Source organism: Rissa tridactyla, chromosome Z (genome assembly GCF_028500815.1).
Source record: "Rissa tridactyla isolate bRisTri1 chromosome Z, bRisTri1.patW.cur.20221130, whole genome shotgun sequence".
Lineage (NCBI taxonomy): Eukaryota > Metazoa > Chordata > Aves > Charadriiformes > Laridae > Rissa > Rissa tridactyla.
The window spans coordinates 71849890-71863490 of record NC_071497.1 but is presented as its reverse complement, the minus strand read 5'-3'; the positions used below and the strand labels follow the sequence as shown (position 1 = coordinate 71863490).

The 13601-nt window shown below is 40.3% G+C and overlaps 1 protein-coding gene across 3 annotated transcripts in view; it reads right to left on the bottom strand.

Moving 5' to 3' along the window:
• Positions 1–1872: 1872 nt before the first annotated feature.
• The window catches only part of LOC128902209 (5'-AMP-activated protein kinase catalytic subunit alpha-1), a 67788-nt gene continuing 56059 nt past the window's right edge, over positions 1873–13601 (bottom strand). For all 3 annotated transcript variants that reach the window (XM_054184719.1, XM_054184720.1, XM_054184718.1), the window contains exons 4-5: positions 10058–10189; positions 1873–4979 (exon numbers count right to left, since the gene is read on the bottom strand). In XM_054184719.1, coding sequence (XP_054040694.1) covers positions 4629–4979; positions 10058–10189 — 483 coding nt within the window. In that variant the 3' untranslated portion in view covers positions 1873–4628. The remainder of the gene's footprint in view (positions 4980–10057; positions 10190–13601) is intronic.

Below are 13601 nucleotides of genomic sequence, written 5' to 3'. Positions count from 1 at the left end.
TACAGGTTGGGCAGAGAATGGATTGAGAGCAGCCCTGAGGAGAAGGACTTGGGGGTGCTGGTGGATGAGAAGCTCAACATGAGCAGGCAATGTGCACTTGCAGCCCAGAAAGCCAATCGCATCCTGGGCTGCATGAAAAGAAGCGTGGCCAGCAGGTCGAGGGAGGTGATTCTGCCCCTCTACTCTGCTCTGGGGAGACTCCACCTGGAGTACTGTGTGCAGCTCTGGAGCCCCCAACATAAGAAGGACAGGGACCTGCTGGAGTGAGTCCAGAGGAGGGCCACTAAGATGACCAGAGGGATGGAGCACCTCTCCTATGAAGACAGGCTGAGAGAGCTGGGGTTGTTCAGCCTTTAGAGCTACTAAATACCACCAGACCTTTCCACTACTAGGCCTTGTTCTAGACCTGCCAGCTTTACTGGATCTGGAAACCAACTGAAGTCTAAATCACCTGCTTTCTGAACCCAAATAGTCAATGCATTCCCCACCTCTAATCTTTCCCTTTGATCATTTACCCTCTACAATCCTTATAGCTCCTACAGTTCCAGCTCTTAGAAAATCAGCCCTCAAAACCAGGCCAGCACATCTGGCAGGATCCAGCCATCATCCATGCTCATAAGGTCCTCCCACTCCTATAGTAGCCCTCTCTGGAGAAACCACAGGCCAAGGACTCCAATCCATTTGAGAACATGATGTTAACATGATACTGACCTACAATAAACACAGGGTGTCTGCAACCTGCCAATAAACCAAGCCCACGTGCTTCTGCTTTCCTGCGCCCCAGTTATAACTACGCTTATTATAGTCTTATAGCTATTATATGACCTCAAAATAAACTAAGAGAGCACCTGCCCTCAATATTGGTTCTTACCTCCTTCCTCTTGGTTTGAGGATCTGGGGAGCACTTATCTTGTATACCCAGGTAAGTTTCCAATGCTACCTTGCTCATCTTGATCCCCAACACCAATAGATACTCAAAGACAACGTTCAGGAACTAGAAGAGTAGAGGAAACTCTTACACTTGCGTTGTTCCCCTCCATAACTATTTTTAAAATCCAATCTCTTAGGGAATTATCAAATTAGAGTCACTGTTGTGCTATCTGATCCACACTTTTTATCCTCTAGGATTGTCAGAAAGGACTTATTCTCTCTCAGTATAATCTATGTTTAGTTTTTTAAAGACACTTATCTCCATCTATAAGTGCGGAATTCATCCGCCCTGTTTCAGCACTTGAAGTTAATGCCAGTCAGTCACCTCCAGGTTCCTCTGTAGTCAATGGAAATAATTAGGCACCTTGGGAGGCTGATTCAGCTCATGCTAAGATACTTACCTAACAGAAGGCAAGTGAATGGCTCTCTGAGGCTGTGTATTTCTTTCCACTGGATATAACGGGCTCCAAAGGGAAAAATTATATTTAAATGTTTAATTGTAGATTTTAAATTAAGCAAAATTAATCCACCTAACCTACTGTTGTTGCTGAGATTTCCTCTTTAATGACATTGCAACACTTCAGCACTTCAATGTATGATTCATATGGAAGGGAAACACATGGAAGCTACTGCAGCCTCTGCCACTAGTGATGATCAATAAAAATAAATTCCTGCTGGCAAAGTGTGCTTCATAGATATCCTATTTTTTATAACAAAGGCTTTTTCCTTTGGGTCCCTCATTTGGATACCCCTGAGAGGTTTAAAAGCACTGAGCACTACCTTTTATTAGACATTTTTCCTGAGATTTTTTTTTTCTTCACTAAAACACGTTACCATATTCAGCAGAGGCAGTAGAAGCCAACTGATTAAATGAGTAACACTCTAAAATGGTCAATGGTAACCCTCATTCTTCTTATAACCAAAAGAATAAACATGCATCACTAAGCAGCAGAGATGTCACTCTTTTATTCAAAAGAGATCCAAAAAATCCCATACATGCAAAACACGGCATGCTGTACAAAAGACAATGTTGAAATCATCAATTTTTGAACATCTTCCCAGTTTGAAGAGAACAGCGTCACAAGAACTTATCTGCTCTACAGTGCTCTACAAGACACCACAGTCCTGACAATACCTAGAATTCATAACCTAATCTAATCAGAAGGAAAATGAGTTTAGTACAGGGGATGGAAACAAACACCCCTCGAACCTGGCACAGCCGTTCTGCCTGATGGTGTGGTGGCTGCACAGCTCTCCATTAGCTTGGCCCAGCAGGGCTGAAGCCAATAGGAGTTCTGTAATCATTTCACTGGAAACTGATTCTGTGATAACATGTCCCTCTGAAAGCCGGGAGGCAGCTCTGCCTGCATGGGTAAATACATCACACTGGCACATGCATAAAGCGCAAAGACAGAAAAGATGTGTTGGATTATAGCTGAGCTCCTTTCAAAATGAAAACATACCTTACAGCTTCTCACTCATCTCCTCTTCTAGCCAGAGAGTGTTTCTTCTTTGAAGAAATCTGCTCAAATCCTTCTCATACTAACTCTTCCTATGGCTCAACAGATTGTATTATTTAGGTTGTTATGAAAAAAATAAGATTAGGAAATTCTTCAGCTGGGACAACTGGAACAGCTGTATCTCAACCAAATGCCTACTCAGTAAGCATTTAAGATCTATTTCTGAACTGAAAGAACAAATAAAAATGTAGCATGGTGAAGTTTTATATTTCTTAATATATTTTAGTTGCTGTAATTATAATTATTCTGAATACTCAGGAGATGTTAAAAAGTGTAAATTTTTTGTGTGCGTGCGTGCCAGCACAGATCTAAAAATTCACATATACACAAAAATACATTCAGGAAGAATCTTGCAAATTGATGAAAACTTAGTAAGTACAACACAGCAATTAAGTTTTTGAAAGGGATAATTAATTTCAACAAAAAGACTGTAAGCGTCCTCTGATACTCAACTGAAAGTATGACCTGAGATAAATTTTTCTACAATACACTTTCTGTTGCAAAAATCACTGTTTCTTGAGCGATGTTATTTCCTTTTAAAATGTGTTATTTTGAAAATAGATATGAAAAAGGAAAAGACGACTGACTTCAAAAGGTTTCACTTGTCTACAAAACTATTACTCAAATGTTTCCATCATGCAAAATGTTATAAAGTAGAAATGACGTGTTCCCAATCCTAAATTCCCCAGGAATTCCTCAGCTGACTATTTTTTCCAGTCCCGTTAGGAGGTGACCATGTCACCGAGACAGTGAAAAGAGAGCAGTCTCAGCACAGAGCGCATCAAAGAAGCAGGGTGACTTCATTTCGCTGAACTGCCCATCCGAGGACCAACAGCCACCTTCCCCTAAAGAAAGACGAACATTAAACAAATCTCCTACTTTATGCCTCTAAGTTAACACAATGTGAATACCCACCACAGCATCCAAAATCCGAAAACGATAAAAAGGGAGACTCAGGCAATGCTGTCCTGAAAAACTGGTTCACTAAGAACACACTTTAAATGGCAGGTCGTAAGAATTAGGAAAAACAAATTGACACCCTTTATCAGATTAGCCTCAGTAGGAAAGAAAAGGCTGACCGCAATACACTTCAGACATACATATTTCCAGCTCCCACCATTTTACTTTTGGTGATGTCTGTAGCACAGCACTCAAGATAAGGACGGGCCAGTTTCAGTCTCAGCTGAATATTCTTTCTCCTGGTGAAACATTTAGTAATAACTAAACACTCAGGGGTGTTTGGTATAGCATTTCCTTTCATCTAATCAGAAAGCTTTTAACACATTCACCTGTGAAAGCAACATACAGGTCTCCACTGATTTCATTTGATTACAAACCTGTCGTGCTTTGGCCCCAGACGGCAGCAAAAAACCACCTGCCGCTCACTGGGGCCTTCCCAACACGGGAAGAACCGTAAGAAAAAAAGGCAAAACTCTGGGGTTGAGACAAAGGCAGTTTAACAGAACAGCAAGGGGAACAAGAAAACAACAACAACACGGACAGAGGAATATACAAACACGATTACGGAACAGATTACGGAACGGCCGCTCCCCGCCCCAGCCCGCTCCAAGCGGCTTCTGTCCCGCTCCCCCCGGGCGGCACCGCTCACACGGCGCTGGATACCTGTGTCCTGCGGACAAAACCACATGCCAGATCTATCACACACACACAAGCAAAATAACAATCCATCTCTGCTTCACAGGAAACTTCCTCATAGAAAAAGTAGTCTTGATGAAAACAAAGACTTCTGATAACAGAGAACAGCTCACACTTTAAGTGGAAGATAAATAATGTTAAAAAATAAGGGTTGAAATAGATTTTTTTAAAACTTTTTTTTTTACAGTGTAAATAAAAGCTTATTAATTACTGGGAAGATGTAGACATTAACTTGTAAAATTATGAAATACATAAAGATAAAAGCAGTTGTTAGAATGTAGTTAAGCATTTTAAATTACATTTGTGCATAAGATTTTTAGAATCAGCTCCTGGCTTTCTTCTCCAAAAATATGGATGGAACAACAACTCTGGTCATTGCTTTTTGAATTTACAAAAGAAAAATAACTTCCAATTTGTCAACTTTTGTAGGCCCTCCCACTGCTTAAAAAACAAAACCAAAGCAAGCCCAATACAATAAATGACGTCAGTTCTTAAAACAGCGTGGCAGCCTCTAAGGCTACCCTATCGGGCTCTGATGAAAAGGGTTTCATCAGGAGTTGCAGGACAATTCTCCTTCTCAGTAACAGTCTCTACTGTGCCTGAAGCAGACACAATCACTACTGTTTTAGCTGCCGGAAGAGCCTTCTCCTTCTCTGCGATGGCAGCACAGACTGCCACAATTTCATCACTTTCAAAGTCGTAGTCTGGGATTGATTCTTGCGCAAGCTGTTTCTCGTTTGCCAGTGCTTGCACTGCCTCAGTCTTTGTTGCCTTCTGCTGCTCATGTAGTTTTCTTGCCCAGGAAAGGTCCTCTTTCCATACTTCAGGGTTCATTGGAAAGATGTGTAAGGACATCTGGAAGCTTCGGATTGCCTAGAAACAGAAAAGAAAAGACACAAGGATTAGGTGCTTTAAAGCCTATTTCATCACTGAAATTACAACAACAACAAAAAAAAATACATACATCATTCAAGCAAAGACAAAAGTGATCTAACTCCAGCCTGTCTCTAGTGCAACCATCCTCCCTCAGATGTAAGTTCAATAGCAGCGTCACCCCCTAACAACTGCGCATAAAACATACCTAAAAACATACCTATAAAGGTAAAAGCAAAAATAATCTGTGTTTTGATGGTTTTCTATCCCCCTTTTCTCCTATCATCAGAGGTATGGGAAAGCAAAAGCAGATAGATGTGGTTTAATGAACACAAAGAAAAGGAATGACTGGGATTTGAAGTATCACTAATATTGCTGCTTTTAAATTAGCATGTAGTAATTTCACAAACAGACCTAATACTACAGCAGTCCTAGCCCCGTGACAAGCTTCTGTAACACACTTACCGAAGCAGGCAAAAACTGACAAATAAACTCCCAGCTTGGAGCTGCTCTAAGAAAGAACTACAATAATCTTATAAATAATGTAATACTAATACAAGTAAGTATAGTTGATATTGTTTCTCCTGCCTTTCAGCTCAATTGGGAAAAGTCCCACAAATATAAATACTCAACACAGAAGTTGTTGAATATAAAAAAAAGGTGACCATCTAATTCAGTAGATGTGATATTTGGCAACAAGAAGGGATTGCTAAAACACTGGAAAAATGCTAGACCAAGAATTACAACTGTGTTGTATTTATAGTTATATTAACAGTGAAAAAGTACAGACTTATGTGTATGTACACACAGGCAAGTGTGTATTTCATATTTTTGACTATGGTCAGTTATGGAATGGCCACCCGAGTGACAAACTCTTGTGTGACACTGTACAGAAGCTTTCCTGTAGGGTGGGAAAACAGTGGTAATATGGATTTAGATTATATTTGGGAAGAGTCCTAGCAACTTGCACATAAAGACTTTAAAGACATATGAACAACCATCGAATTCCATATCCTGTTGGAATTTATAAATACTTACAGCATGCAAATTAATGTGAAGAATCACAACATTTCATCTGCATTGACAGAAACTGCCAATTCATCCTTCTGCTGGCACAGATTAATATACAAACTCTGTATGACGTGAACTCAGCAGACAAGAGATATAAATCAGATTTAGGAAATGCTGATTATGCTATCAGTATTACTGTTGTTGTAATAGGCAGTCTTTCAGTTCCAGGAAAAAAAACATAATACTTTATTATTGGTCCACAGCCAGCTCTGAAGTGTAGGAGCATGCTGAACTTTAAACAGAAGGAGAAGTGCAGTTTAATTCTTGCAAGAGTGTTGTTTTATTCAACTTTGCTAGCCTTTCATTTACAGGGATAGATTAGCTACAAATAAATACTAAATCCCCTTTTTTTGTATTTCTGTTGAAAACAAAATATAAACAAACACTATTGGCTTTTAAGCTTTCCATGAAAGAGGCTCCCTAATTCAAACCTGTCAATATAGTTATGGTCATGCACAATAAACAACATTAAATACAATAATTACATGTAAGGTAAAATTTAATAAGCTTAGAAGCTGCCTAAATGATTTATACAATACAGCATAAAACGATCATCTTTGTAAATCTATTAGAAAAAAGATCCTGTATGTGACGATTTTATAAATAAATAATAAAGTAAATTTTAAGCAAAAGATCAGAGGGATTAATTTTAAAGCAGCACTGTGATACTGAAAAATACAGAATTGACATCCACATAAAATTTCATGTTGCCACTGTAACTGCTTCCACAGCTATTAATTTCTGTTAGGACAGAAGAAAAGAAAATAGCAGTGCTACTTTTAATTCTCCCCGACGGACATCTAAGTCTCCTTCTCCAACTGCCTGTCTGGCATTATAGGAAAATGTGGCGGCACTAGATAAACTTGGTATTCCTAGCCTCATTTTAATGGGCAGCTATGGTCTTAGAGACCCTGCACCTAAGGACTGTGGGATTTTAAATCAGTATGTAGTCACATATCTGCTTTTGCTCTGTAAGGAAGACTAGTATAAAATCTACTGCAAGGTGTTCTCACTTGTGGAGTTTTAATCTTTGAAGAATTTGCATTTTAAAAATATTTTACATTTCATATCACTATAGGGTATTCTGTAGCAAACAGCCTTTCAGTTGTCCCATGAGCAGAATCCCTTCTGCTTATTTGCAGAGTCTTTAAATACGACGGGCAGTTTTGATCAGACTTCACTTTTTATAACATGTTTTTATAACACATGGACCTAGTAATTGTCACTATACAATGAAAGCTTGTAGGTAAGAATTAGAGACCAAGGCAACAAAGGTAACCTTGTGGCTGGTGTCTACTACAGGCCACCAGATCAAGAGGAGGCTACTGACAAAGCCTTCTTACTCTAGCCACAGGAGGCATCGCGCTCACAGCCTCTTATCCTACTGGGGTACTTCAACCACCCCGACATCTGCTGTCTGTTGCACGGCGAGCTGCAGGCAATCCAGGAAACTCCTGGAGTGCATTGAGCATAACTCCTTAAGCCAGATAATAGACGGCCCTACCAGAGGAGGTGCGTTACTGGACCTGATGGTCACCAATGCTAATTGGTGATGTCTGGAGGTAGCCTGGACTGCGGTGATCATGCACTGGTGGAGGTTGCAGTCCTGAGGTATATGGGTCAGGTGAAGAATAAAGTCAGGACCCCAAGTTTTAGGAAAGCAAACTTCCAGCTGTTGAAGGAGTCAGACAATAGGACCCCCTGGGAAACTCCCTGGACAAGGGAGCAGAACAGAGCTGGCAGATCTTTAAGGATGCTTTCCAGAGAGCACATGAACTCTCAATCCCCAGGTGTAAGAAATCCAAAAAGGAAGGCAAGAGACTTGTAAGGCTGAGTTGAGACCTGAGGTCAAACTAAAGGGCAAGAAGGAAATGCCCAGGCAGTGGAAGCAGGGACAGGCAGGGACAAGCAGGAAGGCCAAGGCACGGCTAGAGCTGAACTTGGCAAGGGACGCAAGGAATAATAAGAAGGGCTTCTACAGATATGTCAGCCAGAAAAGGAAGGTCAAAGAAAGCGTACAGGGAGGTGGTATGAGACAGCCAGCATGGCTTCACCAAGGGCGAGTCTTGCCTGACCACCCTAGTGGGCTTCTCTGATGGAGTGACTACATCAGTGTACAAGGCAAGAACTATGGACATCATGTATCTGGACTTTTGTAAGGCCTTTGATATGGTATTCCAGAGCATCCTTTTCTCTGAATTGGAGAGGTATGGATTTGATGGGTGGACTGTCTGGTGGATGAGGTTGGATGGTTGCATCCAGAGGGTAGTGGTCATCAGGTCGATGTCCAAATGGAGATCCGTGACAAGTGGTGTCCCTCATGGGCTCATACTGGGACCAGTACTATTTAATATCTTCATCAATGACATAGACAGTGGGATCCAGTGCACCCTCAGCAAGTTTGAGGACCACACTAAGTTCAGTGGTGCAGCTGACAAGCCTGAGGAACGGGATGCCACCCAGAGGGACCTGGACAGGCTCGAGGAGTGGGCCCACATGAACCTCATGAGGTTGAACAAGGGCAATAGCAAGGTCCTGCACCTGGGTTGGGGCAATCCCCAATATTGATATGGCCTGGGGGATAAAAGGATTGAGAGCAGCCCTGTTGAGAAGGAGTTGGGGTTACTGGTGGGTGAAAAGCTGGACATGAGCCAGCAATGTGAGCTCACAGCCCAGAAAGCCAACCGCATCCCAGGCTGCATCAAAAGAAGCGCGGCCAGCAGGTCAAGGGAGCTGTCACCGTACACTCTGCTCTAGTGACAGCTTACCTGTAGTATTGCGTCCAGCTCTGGAGCCCTCAGCACTGGAAAGACATGGACCTGTTGGAGCGGGTCCAGAGGAGGGCCATAAAATGATCAGAGGGATGAAACACCTCTGCTATAAGGACAGGCTGAGAGAGTTGGGGTTGTTCAGTCTGGAGAAGAGAAGGCTCCAGGGACACCTTATTGCAGCCTTTCAGTACCTAAAACGGGCTTATCAGAAAGACGAGGACAGACTGTTTATCAGGGGCTGTTGCAATAGTACAAGGGGTAATGGTTTTAAACTAACAGAAGGCAGATTCAGACTAGATATGTGGAAGATTTTTTTTTATGTTGAGGGTGGTGAAACACTGGCAGAGGTTCCCCAGAGAGGTGGGCTGCATCAAAATGAAACCAGTATATTTTTTTATCCGAGAGCTCACATTGCATTATTTTTCTAATGGACTTTTGTGAATGTGTCTGAATTTAAAAGTTCACTCACTATGTTTCCTCACTAACCAGCAGAAAACTTCTACACTATATATGTTACATTATTTACAGCGTATAGCCTATACGCTGAGAGTGATATGAGATAGGGGAAGAGTCCCCCTTTGCATCACATCATGTAGCCATGACAGCACCACAGCATACAGCTGGACCTAGAGAAAAGATGCACTCCAGCTGGTACAGAACTTCCCAGCCTTTTTGCTGTCTTAGTAAGAAAAGAAGCAACTTTAGCCTCCATTTGGGGTCAAGGAAACAAAAGGAAGCAGGAATGAGGACACATGATTTGCTGCACCTGAAGCAGGAGTGTAGGAGACACATAAAACAAGATAATAGAATTTTATTAGCAGGCATGTATAAAACTGAGCCTGAATATCAACTGGGACTTCACAGTACCTTCATCTTTAAATTATGGTGAGCTGCGCTGTAGCAGTACAGTACCCAGAAGGTAGTATGTGCAGTTATGTCAACAGAATTATTACATTGCATAAGGCCGCCACAAAAATACAATATATAACACAAAAGGCTTTGAGCTAGGCTGGTCTTCCACAAGCCTGGCAACAAAACCACACAGGAAGCATTTGTGAAAAACAACAAAGTGGAGGGAATACTGGACATAAATAACAACAACCTTTTCCCTTGCTTACTTTCAGGTTACATAAGGATATTCAGTTATCTTGGTATTTCTGTACTTTCATTCTCTCACACACAATTCAGAGGATGTGGTTTACAAGTTTAGCATATTAATGTTGTCCATATTCCTACCAGTGCTATCTCTCCTAATCCAAGCTGGGCACGCCCCAAAGTCTGCCAGGCATCCCAGGAACGTGGGTTTCTCTGGAGAGCCATTTCTGCTGCATGCACTGCTGGGAACATTTCATGTAAAGACATCAGGACCTATGACACAAAAAGAAAAATAAGAGGAAGAGGAATAAGCAAATTTGAAAACAGATTTAGGTTTTCTGGGATTACCCAGGCAACCACCATTATTTCAATAACTAAGGACAGGTTCATTTCACCTAGCTTTTTCTAGTTTAAAAGTTAGTTGTCTGATCACAGCAAGTCACCCAGAATCACTGCATAGCCCACGGAGAGCAACACGTTACGATAGAGGATGATTCATCTGAACTATTTAAGCAACTCATCAGAAGCAGATTAATTGCTTCTGAAGATGTCCCTCCCTCTCCCTTCCTCCCTACAAACACCATGCTCTGTAAAAGCCTAACAGAATACACTGAAGGACAAACACATTGAGAATTAAATACAATAAATAAGCAAGTATCGTTGAAAAACTCCTGGGTTATATTTCTCTTTTTTAATAGAAGAGTGGAATCTACCAAATTCAGTTACAGTGTGCATGATATAATCATAGAAAAAATCCTGGCAATTCAGCATGGAAACAACCCTTAACAATTACTATTGTATTTGGAGAGTAATCATTCTGCAACAGCAAAACCTAACTTAGACATTAAGTCACCTACACTTAAAAAAAAAGAAAAGTGGTTTCCGAATGTGGAAATCTCTTTTACTCAGCAGTACAGCTTAGTGTCAGCCTGTCACCATAGTATTCTATTCCTTGCATTGAATCTCCATAACCAAGCCTATAAATCATACTCAACAATACATAACATGTCTCAAACCTTGCTGTAATTTTCCAAGACCACCATGAGATTGGCACATTACCTGAAGACCTGCATCACTCTGAGATCATGATTTCAGACACCCACATGCTAGGGTGATAGATACCAGTGTAAGAAACAAATGACAACCACATTCCTATAGTATGATGAGAATGTCAACCACAAGAGTAAGACTCATGTGTGGGCAACCACTTTCATCCCAACTGACCTGCAAGCATCATGAATAATATTAGAACATATTAGGACTACTGCTGAAGTGCAAAAAGCATTTATTTAACTTTACTGTTCTACAATATATTATATAGATAAATATGAGCGTGGATTCAGGATTCAAATGCAATAATCTTGAGTATTTATTAACATAAAGTACTTGCACAGCACTGGGATGAGTACCATGGAAAAAAAAGAAAAAAGCTTTACTACAGAAAGTAAACCTGTACCCAAGAAACACACGAAGCATAGCTTCCAATAAGTCCCTTGGATCCATACTCCCACGGTTTTAATAAGACTAAATTTTTTCCAAAGACTAGGCCTATGGGTTCTCTCTTAAATTTGATTTAATAGGCTGTACACTGGAATTTAGAAGTACCTAAAATTCTTTTTAAAAGCCCCCCATAGTTGTATGTCTTGTCCTTTTTCCTTTTTTCCTTAACAGTTCTCAATGACCATCCTTTGTAAGCAAAGTTTGGTATGAATACTACGTATTTTTCCAAAACTTTCAGTTCAGCTGCATTTTTCTGTACACGTTCTCTTATCTGCAGATCTGTGAATGGAATCAAACTTGGAAGTGGACAGGTATATATCCTACCAAGACTAAGTGATTCTGAATCTATCCGACAGCTTTTACATTAATCTATTAATGTCTTTGATCTCATAAGAGGAAACAAATCCAAGTAGACACTCACCTGAACATTTTTATACGCCCTGAGCATTCAGTATTTCTTACCAGTACTTTCTACTGCAACATAATTCCAGAACTTCTACGTAAGTATTTAAGAAATCTTTTGTAGTTTTTAATGACGTTTAGTGAATTGTGAGCTCACTAATAAAAGACAATTATTCCACTTTCATCTGTTTGTCAGCATTGTGTGTACTAATTTAGACAGTTGCTTTAAAAATACTCTTCCAGATCATGGTGGTAATTACTGTGCTCCTACTACTATGGCATCAGTTTTTCAAGGTACATTCAAACAAACACCACTACGAATGTATATGCATTTTGTCAGCACAGGTGGCATTTTTTTCAGTTATTAAGAAAATGACTCAGATATACTTGTCAGTAATTATAAAAGAATAAACTTGTTAATGCACACTATTTTCCTACACTTTTGTTTTCAGGTGAAGAGATCATCAAAATGAGCACACAATGGCAGACCTGAATGTGTGCAGCCTTACCTTGGGTTACACTACCTGTGACATTATCATCACTTTAATAAAATACCTCTGCATGGCAGATACCACTGCTACTTAAAAACTGAACCAGCAAAAACTCTATTATTCTACATCTGGAAAGCCATGCTGAAAAAGGAGAAAAAACAACACTGCTAGCATAAAGTTTTCTTCTGCACAGCTTTGACAAGAGGTGCTTAGTCCTTTTACCAGGACAGGCCACACAGACAAGACAAAGCCAGACAGGAAGCATGTGTGCGGTAGCCCCCTTTGTTGTACAACGTGCCTGTCACACGCTCAACACACCGTCACATCAAGCACCAAACCTATGTGTATGTACATCAACCCCCCGTAACAGACAGTCTAGTGTGGTCTCCACTTCACTAATATGGTAAGGACCCAAAGGGTTATTGTCACTCCTCACACACGTGCCCCTTGGACAGGGTGCATTCAAAAAGGGGGAAGCCAGGTAGTAGATCATGGGAATTATATGAGTAGCCTTCAACAAAACATAGATTTCTCATCCTGACAAAAACTCAAAATCATATTGCTAATTCCACAGATAGCATTTCCTGTACAACATATACTGTTGTATTTATATATTATATTTATATATACTGTTATATTTATATCAAGGATTTATATATACTTGAATAATATAATAATCTTGAGTTCAGCATGGAAAGATGTGAGGCTTATTTTCTAGGATGCAGCTACTCTGAAATACTTCCATTGCCTTTCAGATCTTCTTGCATAACTCATCACTAGTTTAAACATAGCTAGAACTGAACTCCTTGCCTCATTCCCAAATCATCTTACTTTCTTTTATCTGTAGCGCTGTCATTACCACAACAGTATCATTTTTGAATTTTTCTCTTCCTTCACATAAATTTAGCCTACGCTTATGCCTTGTATGACAGCAAGGCTATTTTGCTATCTGCAAAACTGTTTTTTATTGTCTTGATTATGTTCTCTTTACTGTCGGTTTTCTTGATCCCTACATACCACACCATAATGGACCGAAGTCCATTTGACTTAATAAAAAATTAGACAATCACTGTCCTGTTCAAAGTCTTGCTCCTACTTTCTACTGCATACAACTTGATTTTCTCCTCTCATTTTAAGAATCTATATTGCTCGTTTCCTTTTATTTACCTCTTTTTGAATAATTTACTCTTATTTTATTTGCTCCAACATGGCATCAACATAATGGTCTATTTTTCTGCTTCTTAGAAAGACACCCCCAGGTCTTCTTTCATTTCAGCCCATATGCTTGAAAT